Raw genomic sequence first — 22,846 nt, forward strand, 5'->3', positions numbered from 1 at the left:
TCTGTTTAGACAGGCGATAAGTTACTGCTCCATCAGGGACACCATACTCAAGGACAGTTTCCAGGGGTTTACCAAGCTCAGGATACCGTTTTCCTAAGACCTGTAGTATGTAGTGTTTCCTTTCCCAGAACAACATGCTTTATACCGGTTTGAAGAGCTGGAGACCGTCACAATATGTGACTCGGGGAGGGGGGGAACCGATGCATGCTCTTCACTAGGCAAAACTCATCTTTGCAAGTTATAGAAGCTAAATAGCTGAATGAAGCCCCTGTTCATCGATTGATCCCGGGTCCGTTCTGTGCTGGTAGCACCTGATTCCTCACCATGCTACATCTTTCCTCCTCGGAGGTATAAACTTGCTTTTTTCTGGCCTATCTGTGCTCTCAGGCCTCTCAAGCGCTACTGTCAGGTTACGCCTGTGGCAACTCGTACCGGCTTTCACCGCGGATCCTATGCTAAATACATAGTTAAAAATCAAATGGTATTTCACAGCAACATTTCTAATCTAACTGAAATCCTTAAGATTGCCAAGGTACCTCTGGGAATACATTTAATCCCCCTTAAAAACAAATAGGGCTGTTCCCCACCCCCAACCGCCGCCGCGGGTTTTCAAACGGTCGCGGCGGGGCGGGCCCGCCCCGCCGCGACCATTTGAAAACCCGCGGCGGCGCATGCGCAGTCCGCCCATGTAATCTTCGACTGACTCAGGCGGGGATGACTTGTACAGGCATTGGTGGTTCAGTGGTAGAATTCTCGCCTGCCACGCGGGAGGCCCGGGTTCGATTCCCGGCCAATGCAGTTGCGGTTTCTTTTTTTCTTCCCACTTATTTCTCTCCCCATCCTTTTTTTTTTTTTTTTAAATTTCAAAATTAACAAAAATAGCCTATCGCTGTCAGTAATAATGCTAACATAGCCACCGTGTTGTGGCCCAGGTTGGGCGGACCTTCACCCCCCGCAGACCGCCGTCTCGCCGGGCTGGAAATGACGCAGCCGGATCTGCCTTCAAACTGCCGCCGGCGGCGGGAGGAGGCGGGCAAGGCCGGGGGTGGGGTTAGCGTCACTGTAGGAGGAAGGGGGAGGAAGTAAGCGGAGGGGTCGTGGTTGCTGGGAGCTGCTGCGGTGGGGCCGAGCTCTGGAGAGGAGTGAGTGAGAGAGACTCGCGGTATCTTCCTTCCTTGTGGCGGCCAGGCTGTCCGCCTCGCCACCGGTGTGGCCGTTGCGGGGTATCCGCTCCCGCCCCGCCCCCGCCCCGCTTCGCTTCCCAGGGGCCGTGCGCTGCCCCTGCTCAGCCTGAGGCGAGGGACTGCCGGCCTGAGGCGAGGGGCGACGGCCGCGCCTCTTGTGGCGTGGGCCGCTCTGAAGGGACCCGGGCACCTCTCCACCCGGGTGGGAGGAGGGTATCGGCTCCTCTGTCCCGCGGCCCAGAGACCGGGAGCTGCTTTTGGAGAGTGAGTCGCTGCCGTCGTTGCTGTCGTGACACCCGTGACCATTACACTGTCGGTCTTATGTTACTGGTGTAGCTTACACGTGCTGGGAGCTGTACGGGGCATCGTCGTGGCGTCCCTGAAGTCATCGAAACGCGACTGCCTGCAGGTGTATGGCTGCTCGGCACCGTGCCCCTAGGGAGTCGGACCGGGGGGGGGCTGCTGTGGTGCGGCACCAGTGGCACTGGTTCCAGCACCGCGCTCTGGTTTGTACTTCTCCCTTCCCCCTTCACCTGTTTGATTTTTTGTTTTTCTTAATGAAGTAAGCATTTTGCAGTTATGCTAGTTTTCTCTCCAAGCAGAGAGAAGCAGTAGGCATCCATTCTGGAGATCCATTCTGCTGCAGACCTTTCTAAATTTTCTGAGAAGCTTGCTAATTTAATGGTAACCATTTAAAAGAATGCCAGCCCCTATGAAATGAGGAGTAAGACGATTATTTTTTTTAAGTCTTTTGAAAGGCTTAACCTTGAAAACATAAAATCATGTCAACAATGTATCTCTTTTTTTTTTTTTTTTTTTTTTTTTTGCACAAACAGCTAAGTGTGCTTATGTTCGTGGTTGCTGGTGGCTTTTCTTTTGCTACCGTTACTGTTAAATACAATAAGTGGATGAGAACCAGTTTGTTTAGTATCCAGTAAGTCTGGCAACTCTAGTATTTCCCAAGTAATTAACACAATCGCTTGTTGATACCAAGTGTTGCTGGGAGTTGATGTTATGAAGTTGGATATTAGAGCTGGAAAGGAGTTTGGAGATGATGCAGTCCAATCACAGACCACCATGTCATCTATAAAAATTGATTCCTGAAAACTGTTACTTCAGTGGGTTTTTTCTGTCTTCTGGCTTGCTGAGAGAACTTCCCAAAATTTACCTGGTTGCTTTGATGTCAGAGCCTATGTAGCAGGCTGAAATAATGGAAACATGTACGCTTTGCCAAAATACAGGCTCTGGCGTAATGCAAACATTAAGGATGGATTGAAGGACTCTTGGGAGGTATTTTCCTTGTTTGGCTTGTGCTGTTCTCTGAGTCGGCAGAGTAGCTGATGGGTCCACTGTATTAACCGATAGACCCCAACTTTAATGTTCCATCCCAACATCTGCATATTGATCTCTTCTTTTATTTATTTAAAGTTGTGGGGGATTTCTTTGTGAAACAGGATTGATACTGTGTTTGGTTTTGGCTTCCCAAATTCTAATGTATGAATGCGAGCAGAAATTACTTAAAAGTTGTTCCTTATGATAATTTCTTACATCACGTTTTCCACAATGACTTTATCCCCCCTGTTTTCTTGATGATGATCAGGCTGTTATCTTTAAAATAAAATATAAAAATAAGTTCCAAAACCTCATTGTCAAAAGCTGTAGGTATCTGGAAACTTTGTTAGGTTTCAACCCACGCTGCTCTTGGGTGTCCCAAACTGGAATATTTTAGATGCTTGGAGCAAATGATAAAACGTATTCTGTTACTAGAAATGGGTTAATTTGGTGGATTTCTATTGTGTTAATTTCAGGAAACTGTAAATACTCACAGCTAGTGTAGAGTGTGGGTATTCTTATTGTGAAATGTGTGTGTTTGTATGCAGTGTAGAATTAAACTTACAAGACAAAGTGCTTAGGTTATTTGTGTTACATCCTGCTCGTTGTAAACGTTACGAGCTCATTACTATTTCAGTTGCTGTTGGAACATAGATAACTTCACTGAGCATGATTCATGGAAAGGTCATAGCCAATAAGCGGAGCCCTGCTGCTTTGACATCCTGTTATGTGATAGTACGAGGTATTTGTAAATACTTTAAAAATTATTAAATGCTGCAGGATTAGTTTTGGGGTTTTTATTCATTCCTTCAGGTCTGGTTTAACTCTGGATTTGTGCACACTCAATGCCTCTCCCACATGTGTCTTACACCCTGCTCTGAGCTGCCACACTCTGCTATGACTTTCTGCTGCAATCCTTAATCTGGTTTCAGATTAATACTCCAAGTTCAGTCCTCCCCCCTGCCCTGCCCCCCCCCCCCCCCAGTCTTAGAACTGCTTCAGCATCTTCAGTTACAGGTGCAGTAAGCCTATAGACTCACATTAGTGTATCAGCTCTCACACAGCCTCAATTCAAGTGGCGGCAGCAGTGGCATGTCCAGACATAAGCAGAGTCAGCAGCTTTTTCTGCCCCACTTGTACACAAGAGCCTTGTATTTGGAAGCCACTTCAAGCTCTTCTCCTCTTATGACTCAGCATGAAGCAACAAATTAAATTGATTTTCTAGTTTAAACTAAGTTCTCTTGCATTTTCAATACCACTGATGAAACAGATGGATTCCTGAGTTTTCATTGGAATTACTAGTTTTGGTTATGTTGGAAGCATTACAAATTTGTGAACACCTTCTTTCTTTTTTTTTTTCCCCATATGAGATGTTAGCTCATTCTTCTTCTGTGTGTGTTTCTCCTTTCTGTCCTTCCTTTCTCTGTCTTCTCTCACCTGAAAATCACATTTACTCTTTTGCTGTGTGCAATACTGTCATTTTTGTCCCAAGCTTTCGTATCTTTCTGACTTAACCTCTTTAGGTTTTTTTTTCATTCTTATTATTTTCACATTTCCAGATGAAAACTACTCTTACAAGTTACTTTTTTTTTCTGGATATTTAAACAGAATTGTTGTTCTACTTGGATTGCTCTACAGCATGCAGTATAAAAAAAGTTATCTATGACTTCTCTTTGTGTTTGAAAGTCTAGTTTGGCTTTAGTAACTTGCTATTACTTGATTTTTTTAAAATGTTTATTAGCGTCTTGCTCAACTTGTGATTTCAGTAGTGTTAGTCATCAGTTTGAATTCTCAGGACAGGGAAACAGGTGTATCTGGTAGGATGAGCAGGAGTGGAAAAGCTTGCTCCTAAACATAGCAGGAAAAACTTCGGTAATATCTATGTGATGATCCATATAGCAGTTGACAAACATCTTCAGGCTTTTTCTCCTGAGGTAAAAACCTACAAAAATCCAAGCCAAACTGTGTCTCGAAAGCCTAATTAGCCTGGGATATGGCAGTCTTTGTAGTTGCTGGTCACATTAACTATATCTGCTTGTAGATATCATGGCCAGCTCAGCAAGTCTCTGGCCAGAGTGAGATTATATAGTGTAGCTTCTTATGATAACAGGTTTCCAGACTCAACCCCACAGATCCCTTCTGCATGGATGGGTGTGGGCTGTCAGAGGCCTGTCTTCAGCTCTGCTGCTGCCAGAGTTTTGCTGTTTGGGCTGAAACTTTTCACAGCAGCTATTTGCTTCAAGGGACACTGGGGAAGGAAGAGGAAGGAAGCAAAAAAGAAGAGGATGTTGGCTCAGGAATGGATCAGCTGTGTGCTGTGCATAAAGCTGCTTGGGAAGGGACGGGAAAAAGAATGGAAATCTTAAAACATTTAATTTATACTTAGCAGCCCCTCTTTACAATGAGGAGCTAATATTTTAGCAATAGATTGTCTGGTGCGTGCAGAGTGTGGCTTCTGAAACCTCTGATAATGCATCTGAATTTGACCATGACCTGGTCTTGAAATGTGTTCAGTCTTAAGTCTGTTTATTGCGCATGTGAGTTTAGTACCTCTTACATTCTTTAAATAGTTGATCTGTATCAAGTATGCTTCATCCCAGGGCTTAGTCGTAATTGCTTGTCTGCAATGGCTTCTTACTAGTACTGAGTACAGGTACCGAAATGAGAGCAAGACGAGGCTCTTACAGGCATGTTTATTTGCTTATTTTAATGTTTTCTGTGCTTGGTTCTAGGAAATTGGGAGGAGAGTGGGGAAATCCTTGGTGTGCAAGAGACAGAAAAAGTGGACACAGTGCAGGTATTTTAGAGAAGAAGGGGGTGGGATCTGTAAGTAATGGATAAGAACATAGGACAACTGCTCTATGGACAGTGGTGACTATAAAGAATAAGTTTACTGCTTCTACTTATTACTGTGTTTATATAAATAATAATTCTGTGCTATTCTAATCTGAAAGTGCAGATTCTGCTAATGCTACAAAGTGGAAATGGTCAGTCCATGATGTTTGCTCAAAAAAAAAAAAATGGGGAAAAGTAGCATGATTTGACCAATGTGTTAAAGTGGCTAGCTACATGCTAAATGTTTAATTGTGGCCTTTCCTTACATTTCAGCAATAACTTAGCAGTCTCCACTTTTTTCAAGAGTTTAAGTGTAAAAATGATGGTGATAGGAAGGTGCAAGCTGGGCATGGAAGGCAGATATTTGTTTCAAAGAAACATTAAATAAAACTGAAGAATTATTAAATCAAACAAATGGAAAAATAGTGTTCTCCACAAGGCAAAATCAGACTGTTAGATCTTTTTTTTTTTTTTTTTCCTTTCCATGCATATAAATTTAACAAAACTTAATGCATCTGGAAGAAGGGCTTTGGTCTGTTGTTTGTATTTTTTTTAAAACCACAGGCCATTACAGTATGGACGATGTTGTAGTGCTAACAGTAAAATAGCAAATTATCTTACAATAGAATAAAGAGAGAAGGAGAGTATGCAATTGTGGCTTGCAACAGTGCATTTAGATCTGCATATCTTGTATATACTTTTCAACGGAATCTTCATTGCATAAAACAATTCTATGAAGTGTTTCCTGTCTAGTAATAGAGAAATAATTATCTTTTTATGTGGATGACATTTGTTCTAGGACCTTTTTCTAACCAGTATATTTCCAGCTTCTATATTTTGATATGCCAAATGAGGTAATGAGCCTATGAAAATAGTTGCAAAAATTTGTTCTGGTCCTGGGATTTAATTTTTTTCCTTTAATATTTCCTATATTTTTTCAGCTTCATGTTGAACATGAGCCTTGTTATGATCAGTGAGAATGTAAAGCTGGCCCGTGAATATGCCTTACTGGGAAATTATGACTCTGCGATGGTCTACTACCAGGGAGTTCTTGACCAAATGAATAAGTACCTCTACTCTGTCAGAGATACATATCTGCAACAGAAATGGCAACAGGTAAAAAGTCCTTTTCTGGGATGTTTTGAGGGAAAAGCATTAAAGAGGCAAAAATTGCCTATCTTATGGTAAATAAAAGTATAAAAATACTAACACCATTCTCTGATAAACTGTGCTGTTAGATACTAGGCTTTTTGTTGTTATATAGACTTATTGAAGTCTTCTTTATGACTTCTTGCTCTAACAATGACAAAACAGGCAATGGAACACAGCCCTGGGGAGCCAGTGCACTGTCTGGCTTGTCAGCTTCTTGCTGATGAGTGCCCCTGTTATGCTGAAGTTTTTTAGGCTGGTATCATTTTAAATAGTCTTATTTCCCTCTCAGTGTTTTAGTAGTGTGACTTATAGATAGATCCTTAATAGAAACTGAGTTGTGGACACCATGTTAATTTATCCTTAAAACAAACCATTTTTTTCATTGACATGCAATCTATTAGGTTGCGCTCTTTTCTGTCATACTTGTTCAATATACAAAATCTGTCAAAAGTCTCTTTGTTTTTAAATCCAAAATCTATTTGTTTATTCTTTAAATGTGCTGAGGAAGGCAAAAAAACCTTCTGAAGATCTGATGTGTGTTATTCTTGTCTATTGAAGTAGAATCAGGTAGCTTGTGAAACCTTGTGTAATCCATCCAGGCATTACATGGACTTGAACAGAGGACTGTTACAAACTCATTTGCAGTGTGCTTAATCTACTTTTTTTTTTTTAATCAGGTTTGGCAGGAGATAAGTGTGGAAGCTAAGCATGTGAAAGATATAATGAAAACACTAGAGAGTTTTAAACTAGACAGTACTCCATTGAAAGCTTCACAACAAGAATTACCAGCTCATGATGCGGAAGTCTGGTCTTTGCCAGTACCTGCTGAACGTAGGTAAGAGGAAATCTGAAGACGTAAATTAACATTTGTCAGGGCAAAGTGTGCTTTGACTTCAGCCTATTCCTATGTAATTTTTGTTCGAGAACTTAGATGTGTAACACTTGCATCTGCAGCTTGCCACCATTTGTGGTGAAGGAGATGCCATTTTGAGGCAGCCTACTTCAGAACATTCTGGGGTTTTTAGCTTATATAAGCTTGACTCATGTCAAGCTTTTTGTTTTTCTTTTTTTTTTGACCTTTTCTCTCCCCCCCCCCCCCCCCCAACTTAAGATCTTGTCATTCCATGGAAGCTCAACTCTATTCCTGAACTGATCTTCTCATCAACTTTAAAATGATTGTGCATGTAGCTCATCTTAAAAGGATGAAGACATATTATCAGAGTAACGGTAAAATCTACAAGTGTCCAAGCTCAGTTCCTTTTGTGTGACAAGGTGGTTCCCTCATCTTCTTCATGAACTGGTCAGCTAGGGTAGCATAAGCTCAAGGGAAGGGGTGGAGACAAACAGCTGCAGGCAAGCCTGCTTATTTCAGATGTAGTTTTGAATTATACTGGGTTAGTGTCAGCGAAACCAAGGCCTTGTGGTGTGGTTTGACAATGTAGGTCCTGCTGAAACGATAGTACTACCCTCCACGGTTGCCTAAGGTGTTTTTTTTTTTTTTTCACTTTTGTCTTTGTTGTCCTTGATTAGCTGGTTCAGGGTGCTGAACAGGCAAAAAAGACAATGTTTTGTGGGGCTAGTAGGTTTTTTTGTTTGGCTTTTAGTTTGTTTGGCTTTTGTTGTGTTTTTTTTTTTTCTTGAGATTAGCTATCTGAACTGATTAACAGGAGGTTCTAACACCTGCCAGTGGTAGCATGAAGGAGGGAACAGGAGCGCATGCAAAGCAGACATGGAACTGTGCATTTTGACAGAAAGTGACTGTTAGATCAGCTTAGCTGTGCTGTCAAACTGTTCTTTGAGGCTTTGAACTTCCAAGCTGTTTCTCACAGATGGATAACTTTAGTCTTTACAGGTACTATTTTAATTGATTTATTTTAAGCCTGCTTTCTGAAAGAAATGGGTCTTGTGTGATTACACTGCTTCTGTTTATCTCATTTAATAACTTTGGAACACTGCTAGCCAATTTCATTCAAACCTTCTGGAAGAATAGAGTTTGGGAGGTAGAACTTTCCTAATGCTTTGAAGCTTTCTAGAGAAGAGATACACAAACTCATGTTTCTAAAAAGGGAAAAACTTGAGATAACTGCTTCTGTCCCATTTATCTTGCCAGTTGGTGAAGTACTGAGTTGTGGTAATATGAAAAAGCCACAGTGAAAACTTGGGCCATATTGTGTTGGAATAACCACAGTAAATTCCTATACTGAGATAGCAGAACTCACAATTTTAGGTGGAAATTAGATGTGTAAGCACACTATTTATTTTCACACACACTTTCTTTTCAGCTTTGGGGTGGAATTCAGAGGTAGCTAGGTGATCATAAATAAATGTGTAGGTTGGTAGATAGACTTTTACACTTATGATCTTATCATTAGCATGTACGTGTTGCCTAATATGCATTTCACCCTGAAGACATATGTACAGTTCTCACAAACTTGCTGCTGTGAATCAGTTAAAGACAACTTTTATGAAGGTAGTGGATCCTGATACATCTTGAATGATACGTCAAAACACATCTTCTAGTTCAAGTGAAAGCTCTCCAAGTCAGAGTCTTCCATTTTCTGTTCTCTAGAAATATCTCTGAACTTAAACTTGACTGATAGCTTATTAATGCTGGAATTTTAGGAAGGCTCATGGAAAAAGAGTATCTATGAGAGTAATGGCTTTGTATGGAGAAGAAACTGAATTTTAAAGAAGAAATCCATAATACCAGTCACGATACTGGTTTATTCATATGTGCTTCTAAAAGTAGTCTAGTTTCAAACAACTGGAGGGTTCACACACTTGCTTTCCCAGGAAGTGAAAATAAAACTGTCATTCCCAAGAAACCTTTACATTTCTTGGGGTAGGAGAGTGAGGACCATTGTGATAAGGAGAAAATATATTGGGGGTTGTTGGGGTTTTTTCTAAGCTCCATAATAGTAGGATTACTTATGAAATATACAAAGCAAGGGGCTTGTTTTAAGCAAATGAGCCCTGAGCTTGTGGCAAAGGGAAAATGGATTTTTAGTGACTTATCTAAAAATGTCTGTCTTGTTTCTGACATACAGATTTTTATCTTGAGCAAAATGGCTTTTCAGTTTGTAACCACTTGATTTGTAGTGCTCACCAGTGACTTTACACTGAGGCTTTTTGCATATGTTACAACTAATTAGACCTTCGCCAGGACCCAGAAAACGTCAGTCTGCTCAGTGCAGTGATTGCAGAGGTCACAATAATCGTATAAGTGCAGCTGTCAGAGGCCCTCACCGTCCATCCTCTCGAAATCCCAGTGATAAAGGGAAGGCGGTCCGCAGCCGGGAAAAAAAAGATCAGCAAAATAAAGGAAAAGAGGAAAAGGTAAGCTTGCAAATAACTTCATGAAGCTGAGAAATTCAGTCTTTTCTTGGGTGTATTATAAATATAGATGCCTATAAAATGTTTCTACTGTTGAATTCAGCATGCTGATTTGAATCTTGCCTTGTAAGGGTTTATGGACAGTCTTGGTTATGAATTATTTAAAAACAAACACAAAAAAAAAACCCCCACCAAACCGTCATCTGGAGGAAGTGATCTGGTAAATGTGGGCTTGTTTACTGCAACTTGGAGATACTTGTTGAAAAGTATACCACTGAATTACTGAAACTGAACCTGATGGAGCCCATTCAAATGGGATGTCCCTAAGTGTTCTTTAATTGCTTTCATATATTTTTAGACTGAGATTGACTTGCCTGTTCCAGATCAGTTCAAGATTTATTTAATCTTAAAGGGAGACCTTTCTTCTTTTTTTTTTTTTTTTTTTTTTTTTTTTTGGTTGAGATCTGGTATTAACTCCGGACTCCCTTCAGTTTAAAACAAAAAAAACCCAACATACTTTATAAGAGAAAATGATCTATGATCTATTCTTTGCAATGAGTGCTTTACTTCTGCTTCTTCTCTGGTCTCCATAAATTTAGCTGATGACCAGAGTAAGAGATCATAGTGAAGACACTAAATTCATAGTTTTCCAGAGTCTGAATAAATCAAACATCCGTGTAGTAGTTTTTAGCTTCAGAAGCCTTATGTTGTGGCAAGGTGTCATGGCCTGTGGAAATTGTATAAACTACAACAGTGGAATTGTTTAGCTATGTAAGCTACTACTTTTATTAGGAGCTAAATTACATTGTCTTTGAGTGATAATCCTCTCTCACTAAGGATATACACGCACAGAGACAGGATAGGTCTTTTTTCTTTTTTACAGTCGTTCTGTCATCACCAGTGCTTGCTGTTAAGTGTATAAAAAAACGGGGTATGTCTAGTGCATTTTATTTCCTTTCAGTTGCATGGTCTCTGCTGTTCAACTGTGCAGCTTCTTTGCTTCTGCTCTACTGCAGAGTTGCTTCTCTGCTGTTCTTGTCCGTGCTTCTGTATCAGTTAATTAGCTCTTTTTTGCTTCTGTGGTCTTTCTGCAGATCACTCTTGCTCATCCTACACATGGAAGTCCTGCTTAATTTTTTTTTTTGCGTGTCCCGTATATGTGGCGTATTTATGATACTTGCAGGATTTGAGCTACTCTAGCTCAGTGTAACACTTTCTGATCCAGTCTCACCCTATCCAGCTACTGTCTCAGATAGGTTTTGATCTCTATGGGAGAAGAGGCGAACACTGGGGTAGGTGTATGCAGTTTTGATTACGTACTAAAGCAAAGAAACTGCATCAGTACAACATTCTGGCTTTGGGGAGAAGGAAATGGGACCAGGACAGTACAGAAGTCTGGGTGAACCATACAGATCCTGCAGTACAGCAGTAGTATGGATGCTTCATAATTTTCATGCTGGTTTATGTTGCCATCTTCTAGAAATATGATGCTATTGTGGACTTGTTATAAAAATCCATTAGTAGCATAACCATTGTTATGTATTTACATTGTTGTATCTTTTATATGTAGAACAAATCCACGTCTGAGATTTCAGACTCTGAACCAAAGAAATTTGATAGTACTGGATATGATAAAGATTTAGTAGAAGCTTTGGAAAGAGATATCATTTCTCAGAATCCCAACATTCGATGGTAAGTTTGAATACAGCTACCTGTCTTTCTGAGGTGTTTCTTTTTCCTCTTATACGATATGACAAGAATTAAGTATTTTAGCACATGCTTATATATAAAAAGTACCTACAGGTTTTCTTTACTTATTAAATAGGCAACTAAATGTCTTGTGCAGTTGAATATTTTTAGAACGTTTTTTCCCACCCATAGATTCATGGAATAATTTGGGTTGGAAGGAACCTTTAAAGATGAGCTCATCCATCCCCCTGCCAAGGGCAGGGACATTTTTCCCTAGATCAGGTTGCTCAAAGCCCCATCCAACCTGATCATACAAAGCTCCTCAAACTTTTCTAAGAGTCCTGAAATCAATTTTTGAGATACTCTTTTGCAATGTATAAGATTCTAGTGTCTGCCAGTGTCTCTTCATTGAAAAACCTGTTTCGCTACCCAGGGACGTAACAAGATAGAAAACTAATTAACAAACAAGTTATGTCAATATAGGAACCCTTTGAAATCTTACTGGATGTGATGTGACTGCCAGTATAAAATATAACCACGTGCCAGTACCTTTACACAAATGCGTTAAATATTAAACCTTATACAAAGGTTGTTTTGTGTTACAAATGTTTCCAAGCTGAGGTCGTTTTGTGAGGATTAAATGAGCAAAAATCTTCTCACAAATAAAGTAGGCCTTAAAAAACCCCTGAAAATCCCACTGACAACTTTGTATGCATGCAACTGTCATGCATTTCACTTTTAATATGTAAACATATGTTTTGTTTTTTATATTGAATCTTAAATTACAACTTCAGATTTGAAACTAATTCTCCATATAGATGTGTTCTGAAACCAAAATATTACTTGGGCACATGCTGATAAGTGGAATGCCCTGAGACTTACCCTCAAGAAAATAAGACCAGCCTATGAGGTGTCTTAAGAATTAATACATTTGTAAATCTGAAAAAGAATTGTAAAAATTCTTTTTAATTCAGCTGCATTTCCTCGTCTTCAGTGAATTGTTCTCGTAACAATGGAAGCTGGTACTTAAGTTTCAGGGACAGCCAGCAGAAGAAGAGAGCATCATCTGTAACTAGCATAAGCTTAACCAGCTTGCCTTATTCTGCTTATTCTTTCTGTGAATAAGAACAACCATGCCCTAGTGAAATAGTTGTGTCTCTGCTTTTGCATCCAGCTAGTAGACTGCAGCTGGATGCAAACCGTCGTTGTTGTAGGCTTTTGCCACTAGAACGTAAATAAATCAAACTCCTTTTCTTGAATTATAGAAGAGCCGTTACATAACAATAAGTTTAATTGCATATTGTTTTGAGCTGTGGGCTGATTCTTTTGCAGCCTGTCTGAATCTGTCAAACAACTTTCTCTTTCTTGTCAGGGATGACATTGCTGATTTAGTAGAAGCCAAAAAGCTGCTTAAGGAAGCTGTAGTTTTACCGATGTGGATGCCAGAATTTTTTAAGGGAATTAGAAGACCATGGAAGGTATGAAAAAATCTGATCCTGTGATTATAAGTAGGATTCTGAGATTGGATCTTGGCGGAACAAGAAATTTCAGGTGGTTTACAGTTTATATAAATTATTTCCACTTTTTAGTAACAAAATACTAAATAACTTTTCAAGGGAAAGTTTACATCTAGTATTTTAATATTACACTATTAAACAAACTGTGAAATTGTCTGTGTGTTGATTCTTGTCCTAAAAGGGGTTCTTTTTCATTTTAACAGGGTGTGCTGATGGTCGGTCCTCCTGGTACTGGGAAGACCCTCCTGGCAAAAGCTGTAGCCACTGAATGCAAGACTACTTTTTTCAATGTGTCTTCTTCCACACTTACCTCAAAATACAGAGGAGAATCTGAGAAACTTGTTCGTCTACTGTTTGAAATGGTGATTGAAGTTTCTGAACTTAAATAGTGAGATAATGAAGTAGAATTACTTCTGGAATAGTGAAACCTTGCCAGGATTTAGAACTCATAGCATACATAAACAGCTCTCCAAGCTTCAAACACTTTAGGACCTTCTGATTTGGCTGTGTCAGTTCAAGATCTGGTTATTCCTAAATAGCTTTATAAAAACTGAAAAATGAGGTCATCTTTATTTGCAGGGTTAGCTTGTTACATTAGAGGTAGCTTGCTGTAAGCTGAGGAGTACTGTAGAACACACTTGAATGTAAAACTGGAGATGGAATCTAATTGCTGTGTGGGTGAGAGCACTTAAGGTGCACGTGTGGTGGTGGTGTAGGTGTTTGCTTGTTTGTGCTTAAAATAAATGGACTTCTAAAGTGTAGTTTGCTTCAGAGCACATAACCCTTGAAATTGGCTCAGAATATGTAGTCTTTTTTATGTGTTGTCAGGTTTGCATGCAGTGTTTGCTAGGGTGTCCAGTACTGAAGGGGGCAGCAGAGTTGCAATTACAGTAAAATCAGGAAATAAAAGATTTTTTACAATATAGTTTGATCATATTAAATGAGTTGATATCATCCCTATCAATCAAAAATACATATGCATAATGGACAGCATCTCAACTGCTGTAGGACAATAGCTTTTACATCACATATCCTTGTCTTCGATTTCTTTTTGGAAAGGTTATTTTGCAGTTGACCTGTCTCTTTGACAGGTCCCATATCATGGTGTCTTAGCTGTAACTGTGTTCTTATTCAAGCATTCTGTGATGCCTTTCACGGTTATCAGTGTTATTCCCAATATGTAAAACTGCCTTTAGCTTATTAAACGTTTGTTTATAGGCCTAACAATTAATAGGATTTTGCCAAAAACTGTTTTGCTCAAATGTTATTAATGAACGCACAGCTACTCTATAGTTGTGCAATGGTTAAAGAGAGGGAAGGTTAGATATTGTTTGATACTTAGGAGCTCGTTCTTTGGGGTAAATGTGTCATTACTCACCTCTGAATATGCTGCAATTTCTTAAATGTGAGTAGACTGCCTTTTCAGTTTCTGCTTTATCTTTTGCTTTCTTTAGGCTCGATTTTATGCCCCAACAACTATATTTATTGATGAGATAGACTCTATCTGTAGTCGTAGAGGAACTTCAGAGGAGCATGAAGCTAGCCGACGTGTGAAGGCAGAACTGCTAGTTCAAATGGACGGTAAATAACCTAAGCACTAGGAAGTGCTGAACTGCTGGAGGAAACTTGAGGGGGGGGGGGGGGGAATCAAAACCTCATTCTCAAGAAGCAATTTGTTTGAAAGCCTTACATAAAATTGGGCTAAAAAGATACAAATGCACTATTACAACTGTCAGTGTGGAAGGAAAAAAGATACCAATTATTTAACAATCTCTTAGCATCTTAGCAATGACTTGTATTATTGACCCAGAATAATGAAGATTCATTGGAGAATACAAGATTTCAAAACTGCAGAAGAAAAACAGTATTAATTGCTCTTCTCAATCTTTACCGAGCATATCACTTATTTCTCCAAGACAAATAAAAAGTAGTTCAAAAGAACTGTCACCTGTTTCAATTTAAACTTCAAAGGCAATCGTTACGCTTAACTTTTTTGTGATCTCTTTTTTTTTTCTCATAAAGGTATAAATAAAAAAATGAAGGCAATTTTTTTTATAGAAGTGGTTGGGAGAGTTATCTTTTTAAAACACTGAGTTCATTACAGCTATTTGGTTAATATTTTGCAAATCAACAAAGTTTAAAAGTAGGTAACACTGTGCAAAGTTGCTATAGAGGCATCCTTTTTATACTCTTTTGGTGAGCAGGGAAAAGGAAAGGAGTGACTGAAAAGAGCTAATCTATGGAGTAATTTGTGATAGAATTCCATGAGTCAGAAGATTTGTATACTTATTTCTGGTTCTCTGATGTTGATACCCTTTTATGTTTGACTTTTAAATAGTAGCAGAGCTGTAATGCTTTTCTCATAACTCAAGCATGTACATAAGCTAATTTTGTTAGTAACAACTATTTGAAGTCCTTTTACTTGAGTGTTCGTAAATGGTGTTTTATATGCAAATCTGCAAGCAGACTAGGTACAATGGTTATTCCACATCCCAATCCTATGATTATAAACAAAAACAGTAAATGCAGAAGGTAGCAAGTTTAATGAAATTAAATTCTTTATATAGCAGCAGTTTCACAGTACTTTAGAGACTGAGGTGTTCTCTACTTCTGAGAAGTTGTGATTCAGTCCACCAAATTTAAACATTCACTTCAGCAGTTTGTAAGAATCCACCTATGTGTGTGAAACATTTAGCCTGAATTCAGAAGTGATGAAACTTTGTAGGGAAGTAGCGCTGCTTTTGCATGACTGTTGAGGGAGAGGGGGATGTGTTGTCTGGTCTTTGGTGTGGTGATGGTTTTGGGGGGTTGTTTTGTTTTTCCTCACATGCTGTTACAGGACATTGATGTGAAAATTCAGACACTCTCATGGAAGAAATACAAACAACTCCGCTATAAAAGCGTTCCAGGCACGATACAGAGGAGCTTCCTGATCTGGCATAGGCCACTGCTGCTAATTAAACCGAGTCTCCATTTTTGCTTGCAGGCGGTCATACAGATGAAAAACTGAACTCTGTTGCACTTTATGATTCTATTGCACTTGAACTCACTGAAGTGCAATAGAGTAGCTGCTTTAATATTATAGAATTGTGGCTATTGTTCTCTCTATACGTGAAATTTCACAAACCATATGTACATTTTACTTCCTCTTTTCTCCAATGCAGGTGTTGGAGGGGCTGCTGAAAATGATGATCCTTCCAAGATGGTCATGGTACTTGCTGCTACTAATTTTCCTTGGGATATTGATGAAGCCCTAAGACGGAGACTAGAAAAGAGAATTTACATTCCTTTACCATCAGGTATGAAGACTTGGGGAGAGGAGTAGTTGAAAAGACAAAAATCTAAACTTTATCAATATTCCCTTAGTTTTGATCACCTGGTTTTAAAATCTAATTGATACCTGTATGCAAATTCATTTATGAATTCAGGACCAGGTTAAATCTAAACATTGAACATTTACCTTTGTAGCAGACACAGTGTCCTTTTTCTCATTCTTCTCTTATCCTTCTTCAATTCGTTATTTATCTTCAAAAAGCAAGTTGCATAGACTCAATTTTCTATTCTTCTTGCTTCTGATTAGCAAAAGGTAGAGAGGAACTCCTAAGAATAAATCTGCGAGAGCTGGAACTGGCTGATGATGTTGACCTTGCAAATATAGCTGAGAAAATGGAGGGTTATTCAGGTGCAGACATTACCAACGTATGCAGGTATGTTAACAGTGCATCATTTGTGTTGCTATTGCTGCAAACTCTGAGAAAACCGTTTGTAAAGTAACTAATTTACATGATTAAAATTGTTGGATAAAAACAGACTGTAACTTGTCTTTTATGTGTGGCTAAAAGGTGAAATACTGCATTAATATTTACCTAGACTTCCATTTGATATTTTCATATAATAATGATGAAGAGCAGTTGCAACATAGTAATCTAAACAAGCTATGATTTAGGTAAAACTCCATGGTCTTTCATCTACACCAAATTCTTTGCGTGAGGAATATCTACAGGATGGTACTTTAACTTGTAGAGTTGCAGTCATTCCACTGAGGTTATACTACTTGATCAGAACATCCATGTATAAGAGGCGATAGTGGCAGAGGCCAGAATAACTAAAGTAAAAACGCGGAGTGTTCTTCCTTCCTGTCGCAGACAAGGTATACCATATCGTGTGACAGTACAAGAGCTGTGTGCTTAGCACGTTGGCTTTAGTGATGAGGCTGACTTAAGTTTTCTTCTACCTCCTCCATCTCCCCTTCTTCTCAGTACTGTTTGCATACAATCATTTGTGGGCCTATTCTATAACCTAGCTTCTGGAAATAATTGACTAAAAATACCTTCTAACCCTTCCTCCAATCTTTATTCTCTTTCAAAATTTGAAAAGGGAAGGAAAGGATTGCTCTTTTAAGAGACTACTATCAGTCATCTGGTTTACAGCTAAAGACTTGCACTGGCACAGTTGCAGTGGTGGCAAATTATGGAATCAGCAGTATGGGACAGAGAACCGAAACTTATGAAGGTGCTGTTGTCATCTACTAAGCACCTGTGTAACTATACTTTCAGGCTTTGGAGGTAGCACTGAAGTATGGCAGTGCAAGGCTTGAGCTCCCAAGTTGTGCCAACGCAGCTGTTGTGGGGTCGTACTGTGAAGAGGGCAAGAGAACTGTTCAGGATTAAAATTACTTTCCTCATTACTTTCCTCAAACGCGGATCCATTTCTTGCCTTGATTCCTAATACAACTCTGCAAACACTTCTCAGCACAACTGAGAGGACAACATGGTGTGCTGCAGGGGACGAATGCGAGCGGCCTGTGCGCAAAACTGCCACCAAAGGCTCTTATCAGCAGGGTTGCTTAAGGCTGAACTAAGAGTTCAGAGGCTCAGTGCTTTTCCCTGAACAAACCTTACACAGTGTCTGGGAAAAGAATGGTATGTCAGTTGCTCTGAATCGGTGTCATGCTGATTTGTTTCACTTTGTGGGTTTGTGAGATGAATTTGTGGTGTTCTTTTGCTCAGTCTTGGTGTTGGTTGTGCTTTGAAAGGAGTTTGCTTGTAAGTTCATGTTATATGAAAGAGAGTTTATTTGGCCTGCTGCTTTGTGCATTTTAGCTGCAGTTTGTCTCCTCTGGTCTGTTCGGTATTCATTATTCATAATTAATTTTATACTGGATATCAATATGCTTGTTTAAAAGTCAGGATACTTGTAATGTTTTTGAGTGAATTTCATATATATGCATATACACACACTGTTGCTTTTTAATCAAAATCCATTTGTACAAATACTGTCCAAAAAAAAAAAAAAAAACAAAACCAAAATGCAAACAAAAACAGCCACAAAGAAACACCCCAGTCTTTCATTTGTGGTGGTCTCCTTAGAGATGACTGACGTGGCAGCAAGCAGAAATCCAGACAAACTGGGGTTTGGATGCGCGTGATTTGAAATTAGTAAGAAAGTACTTGTAATAGCCTGTGTATTTACACTTTGTTAGTGTTGTCAGGAAAAACAGATCTTAAACATGATTGTTTCATTTACATTGAGACCAAAAAACATATGGCTGATCTAAAAGTGCTTTTCTATGTTTCAGACATAGAGTTTATAAACACAGTAAAGTTCAAACTTGTAGATAATAACAGTCCTTGCTAGTGACACAAGCAAAACTTAAGAAAAAGTGAGCCAAGAACTCGTTTGCTCAAATTATTCCCCACCTCAAAGAATTTGAGGTGAAATCCAAAGTTTGCTGAGCCAGAGTGAAAACAAGTCAGAGATAACAGTAGAGTTCCTGACAGTCAGCATATAACCATGGAAAATGAAGGTGAAACTATTTTAAAAAGACATTCAGGAAATGTGAAATGCATCTAAATAGCATATTAGATGTGAGCGTGAACTTTGAATTGCTGTTTTGAGTGGACTGTAAAAGTTGAAAGGCCTTTGGAACAGAACTCACCCCTGCTGCATGTTCCAGTGGGTGGCTGCTTATTTTTTTAATGTAGCTTTGGTGCTTCTCCAGGCACTAAGGGTGCCTTTGAGAAAGCACCAAGAGTTGATGTTCGAATGCTTGTCAGCAAAGTGACTTTACAGAAGAAAGTGGTGGCAGCTGCAATTTAATTTTGTGGGTGCGTTGGGGTATGGTGGGTGTTTTTTGGTTGGTTGGGCTGTGGTTTGGTATTATTGAGGGTTTTTTGGGGGGATTTTTTCTTTTTTTGTAAATTGCTGTCTGGAGGCAAATTAGATGCATAGGATGCTTCTACTCCCTGCCCAGTTGTGTAACCCTGGCTTTCAGTTCACAAATGATGGTACAAGAGCAAAGCACAGAGATATTTGACTAAGGTGGAGTTCAACGAGGCAACTTTTTGGGGTTGTTCTGAAATTCTAGTTATTGTATTATACATTCTAATTGCTAACAATTATTTAGTAAATTTGTGAAGTCTCTCAGTTATGGTTTCCTTTGGGGGGAGGGGATGGAACTGAAACAGAATATGCTGAAACCATCTTTCTAAATCCTCCTAGAAGACAATGTAGAAGTTTTTTCTGTTTGGATTCTCACCTACTAATATGATACGATACTGTTGTGATTATCACCAGGATTACCCTTCCATCTTTTCTACTGCTAGACAAAATAAGTAGCATTTTCTTCTTATAATAAGCTATATAACAGTGAATTAGCAGGAACTTTAGTCTTTCGGTGTTACCCATTTATCACCTCACCAGCTTGTCACCTGCTGCTACTGGTACTAGTGCTGGAAGTGCAAATGCAGTCAAACTTAATGCAGTAAGAGAAAGACACGCTTGTGAAGACACTTAATGCTTATTGAGGCCTGAAGTTTGAGGACGCACAGGCTGAACAGACTTTGTAGTTTAACATTTAGCTGTGAATGTAAAGGTTGGAGGTGGATACTGTTGATTCCCTCTGTCTTTTGATGTGGGATTCCTATTTGGACTAGGAGATACTCAGAACATTCCAGCCATTTCTATATGTAGGAGGAGTGAAACCATTACTTTGCCTTGTTCCTGTTCCTGATTGAAAATACTATAAACAGCAGCTACATCATAGGCATGCAGTGGCATTAGATAAATCAGTTAGTCTTTACCTCTTTTGCCTAGCCTGTGAATAATAGCTATTCAGAGATCCAGTGAGGATAAATCCATGTTTGAAAAATAGAGATAGAATGGTATTGTAGGTTGTATAATCACTTAAAGATCTTTCTGTAAAAGTTTGCAATTCTTCATTGTATCTTTTTGAATGCAGCAGCTTAACTGGGATGCTGTGTTGAGCCTTTCAAACAACGGAACTTGCCATCCTGTATTGAGTAACTTTTTTTTTTTAATCCTTAATAGAGATGCATCGTTGATGGCTATGAGAAGGCGTATTGAAGGCTTGACGCCAGAAGAAATAAGAAATCTTTCCCGCGATGAAATGCACATGCCAACAACTATGGAAGACTTTGAAATAGCTTTGAAGAAAGTTTCTAAATCTGTATCTGCTGCGGACATTGAGAAATATGAGAAATGGATAGTTGAATTTGGATCATGCTGAGTTGTCTTACCGTGAAGAAGCCACCTTACGTCTTAAAACAGCTTTAGAAGTAATAAGTAGTGTGTCAGTGCACTGCATGCTCTTTTTAACTTTTGTAATTTAAGAGCAACAGATGTCTAAATAAATTTTTTTTAAAATGCAAATTCTGTCTAGCTGTCTTTGAACTAGCTCAAAAGCTACCCATTTTTTCTCAAATGTGAAAGATAGTGGTGAGATTTGCTTTGATCTTGAAGATATTAAAATTACTTAAATTTAGTACTAGAACTCTTGCATCAGAAGGTTTACTCTTGAAAAATAGCTGTTAAAAATCCCCAAGCTAGCCCTGCTAAATGAGTAAGGGATGTTGAGAACCAGAAAATGGGATGAACAAGGCACAGTTATATAGCTGTTTTTGCTAGCTGATCTTAAAGAATTCTACCCTTAAACTGTTCTTAAGGTATTAATAAGGAACCTGTAAAAAGGCTGAGATTTCAAACAGTAACCCTGGCGCTACTAACAGTCAAAAGAGGCAAGTGAAGTTTAAGCAAGGGTTAGAATCATCACTGGTTTACGGTGCCTATTACAGTATCTATGAAGTAATATTAAAATACACCCAGCCAGTGTAAACTAACTGTGCAGCCAGCAGTGATGCAGAGTCACATGTGTAGTCTCTCCTTGGAAGTCTGAGAGAAAACAAAAGCTTTCTGGCATTAGTTCGGAAATGCGTGTTTCTCCCTGACTCTGTGGTACTGTAAGCGTCAGAACTCTAGGCTGGTAGGTTGGGTCCTGGTCTACACAGCACAGTTATTCTGGTAAGGCTGTTCTGGGAAGGCAGTGTGCGCGTTATGCTTGTGCTCAATTGATTTCTGGTCATAACCCTGACTTTACAACTGATATAAAATCTACATTCCACCTGGCAAGTAATATAAAAAGAGAATTTAGCAGCGGTTTGCTGAGAACGGTTCCATTTAGGTCATAATTTTAGATTTTGCTCAACAGTGGTCATTGTAACTAAAATATCTATCACTTCTGTCCATCTCCTGTTACTTGGGAAACGCTTATTCCTGCCAGCTCATCTCAGAGCAGCCAGCTGTAGTTCTGCTTACAGCTAAACTTTGGGCTTTTCCATGAATCAAATACATCCAGGCTCGCTTCAGCTGGTAGATCTGTGCTGTACAAAACTGGTTCTGAAATTCCTGCTCATGTGTCTCTTCAGATGCTGCAAGCCAGATGGGCAGGACAGATGACAGTGGAAAGGAAAACTTGCAGTCTGAGTAGAAGGCAAATGAGTCCCAAGTACACAGTTGTGCAAAAGCCACTATTGTGAACATCTTGTTAACACACTTAAAATTCACTGCTATGTTGTGAGTGACAGGTGGACGCAGTGAAAAGGGACATGGAGCAGAGCCAGTGATGAGATGCTCGGGTAAGACACTGAGATGCGGATCTTGCTGAGAGCTCCCGAATCCCTGGGCGGACCTGGCATGAAGAGCCCAGAAATGAAGGGAGAACATCCAGGTGAGTATACACGTGTGTGCATTTATAGGCTTCCATCTCTAAAATGGAAAACAAATTTATCTCTTTCCTTGCAAAAGGATAGCCACATGCATCAGAGTTAAGAAAAAGATGCAATATTTTGAAGAGTGGGTTCTCTTAACACTTATTTTTCTGTTTGTATGTTAGGAGGACTATAGAGCTGTCAGCTGTGTTGCAGGAGGAGTTTTCTTCTCATAAATCTATTCATTGCAGGCAAACCAAAATACTCAGTCTGTCACCTGAGTAGGAAGGGAAAGTAGGCAAGCTTTAGTCCTTGGAAGCAGGCCAGTGAGGGGCTGCTTAGACTGGAAGCATGATGTATTTTGAGAACTTCTGAAATAAATAAACCACATTTTAAAAGCAGTAGTTAGGTTCTACAGCGCAACCAGGCCTGCTGACTTGAACACCAGTGTGATACATGGTAGGCGAAGGGGGAAAAATTGGTAGATGCTGACTCTGTAGTTCATTCTGGTTTGGAAGGCAGGAGGGGATGATACCAACCCCCTCCTGTGGAGTTCCTGTATGGATGGAGGGAAGGGCCAGTGCTGCTTATCGCCTGTGTTTAAAAGACAGAGAGACGGTCTGAGGGTGAGTCAGACCAAGAAGAGGTGCAGTGAGAGCCACAGTTCATGAGGAGATAAGAGATGTTACCTTCCATAAAGACCTACTGCTGTCCTATGGAGTGGGTTTTTTTGGCTAGTTGGGTTTTGTGTTTGGTCATTTTTTTAGCCAATCCCTCCCCCTTTCTTTCCCCAGCTAGC

General features: G+C 39.6%; 1 protein-coding gene and 1 non-coding gene across 13 annotated transcripts; both read left to right on the plus strand.

Moving 5' to 3' along the window:
- Window positions 1–727: 727 nt before the first annotated feature.
- Window positions 728–798, plus strand: TRNAG-GCC (transfer RNA glycine (anticodon GCC)). The gene has a single exon. It is a non-coding gene; the product is annotated as a tRNA-Gly (tRNA).
- Window positions 799–1,068: 270 nt separating this feature from the next.
- Window positions 1,069–20,713, plus strand: KATNA1 (katanin catalytic subunit A1). 12 transcript variants are annotated; one of them, XM_054819716.1, is made up of 13 exons: window positions 1,102–1,146; window positions 3,154–3,258; window positions 5,249–5,313; window positions 6,293–6,467; window positions 7,181–7,338; window positions 9,656–9,839; window positions 11,407–11,528; window positions 12,898–13,003; window positions 13,246–13,404; window positions 14,497–14,623; window positions 16,207–16,341; window positions 16,623–16,749; window positions 20,372–20,713. In XM_054819716.1, exons 4-13 carry the CDS (start codon window positions 6,297–6,299, stop codon window positions 20,568–20,570), a joined length of 1,488 nt encoding a protein of 495 aa, XP_054675691.1. In that variant the 5' UTR covers window positions 1,102–1,146; window positions 3,154–3,258; window positions 5,249–5,313; window positions 6,293–6,296; the 3' UTR covers window positions 20,571–20,713. The 12 variants fall into 12 exon arrangements, with proteins under 12 accessions (XP_054675698.1, XP_054675693.1, XP_054675697.1 ...); XM_054819712.1 differs by lacking the exon at window positions 3,154–3,258 and adding an exon at window positions 1,521–1,690 and having other exon boundaries at window positions 1,109–1,146; XM_054819715.1 differs by lacking the exon at window positions 1,102–1,146 and adding an exon at window positions 1,155–1,448.
- The last annotated feature ends 2,133 nt before the right edge of the window (window positions 20,714–22,846 follow it).

The sequence above is a fragment of the Grus americana genome, chromosome 3, assembly GCF_028858705.1.
Source record: "Grus americana isolate bGruAme1 chromosome 3, bGruAme1.mat, whole genome shotgun sequence".
Lineage (NCBI taxonomy): Eukaryota > Metazoa > Chordata > Aves > Gruiformes > Gruidae > Grus > Grus americana.

What these genes read in the sequence shown, in the direction of transcription:
- KATNA1 (XM_054819712.1), top strand. Translation starts at nt 1,598, where the DNA reads ATGGCTGCTCGGCACCGTGCCCCTAGGGAGTCGGACCGGGGGGGGGCT. An exon ending in CCAGTACCTGCTGAACGTAG is followed by an intron (nt 7,339 to 9,655) that starts GTAAGAGGAAAT and finishes ACAACTAATTAG; the next exon opens with ACCTTCGCCAGGACCCAGAA. An exon ending in GACATTACCAACGTATGCAG is followed by an intron (nt 16,750 to 20,371) that starts GTATGTTAACAG and finishes AATCCTTAATAG; the next exon opens with AGATGCATCGTTGATGGCTA.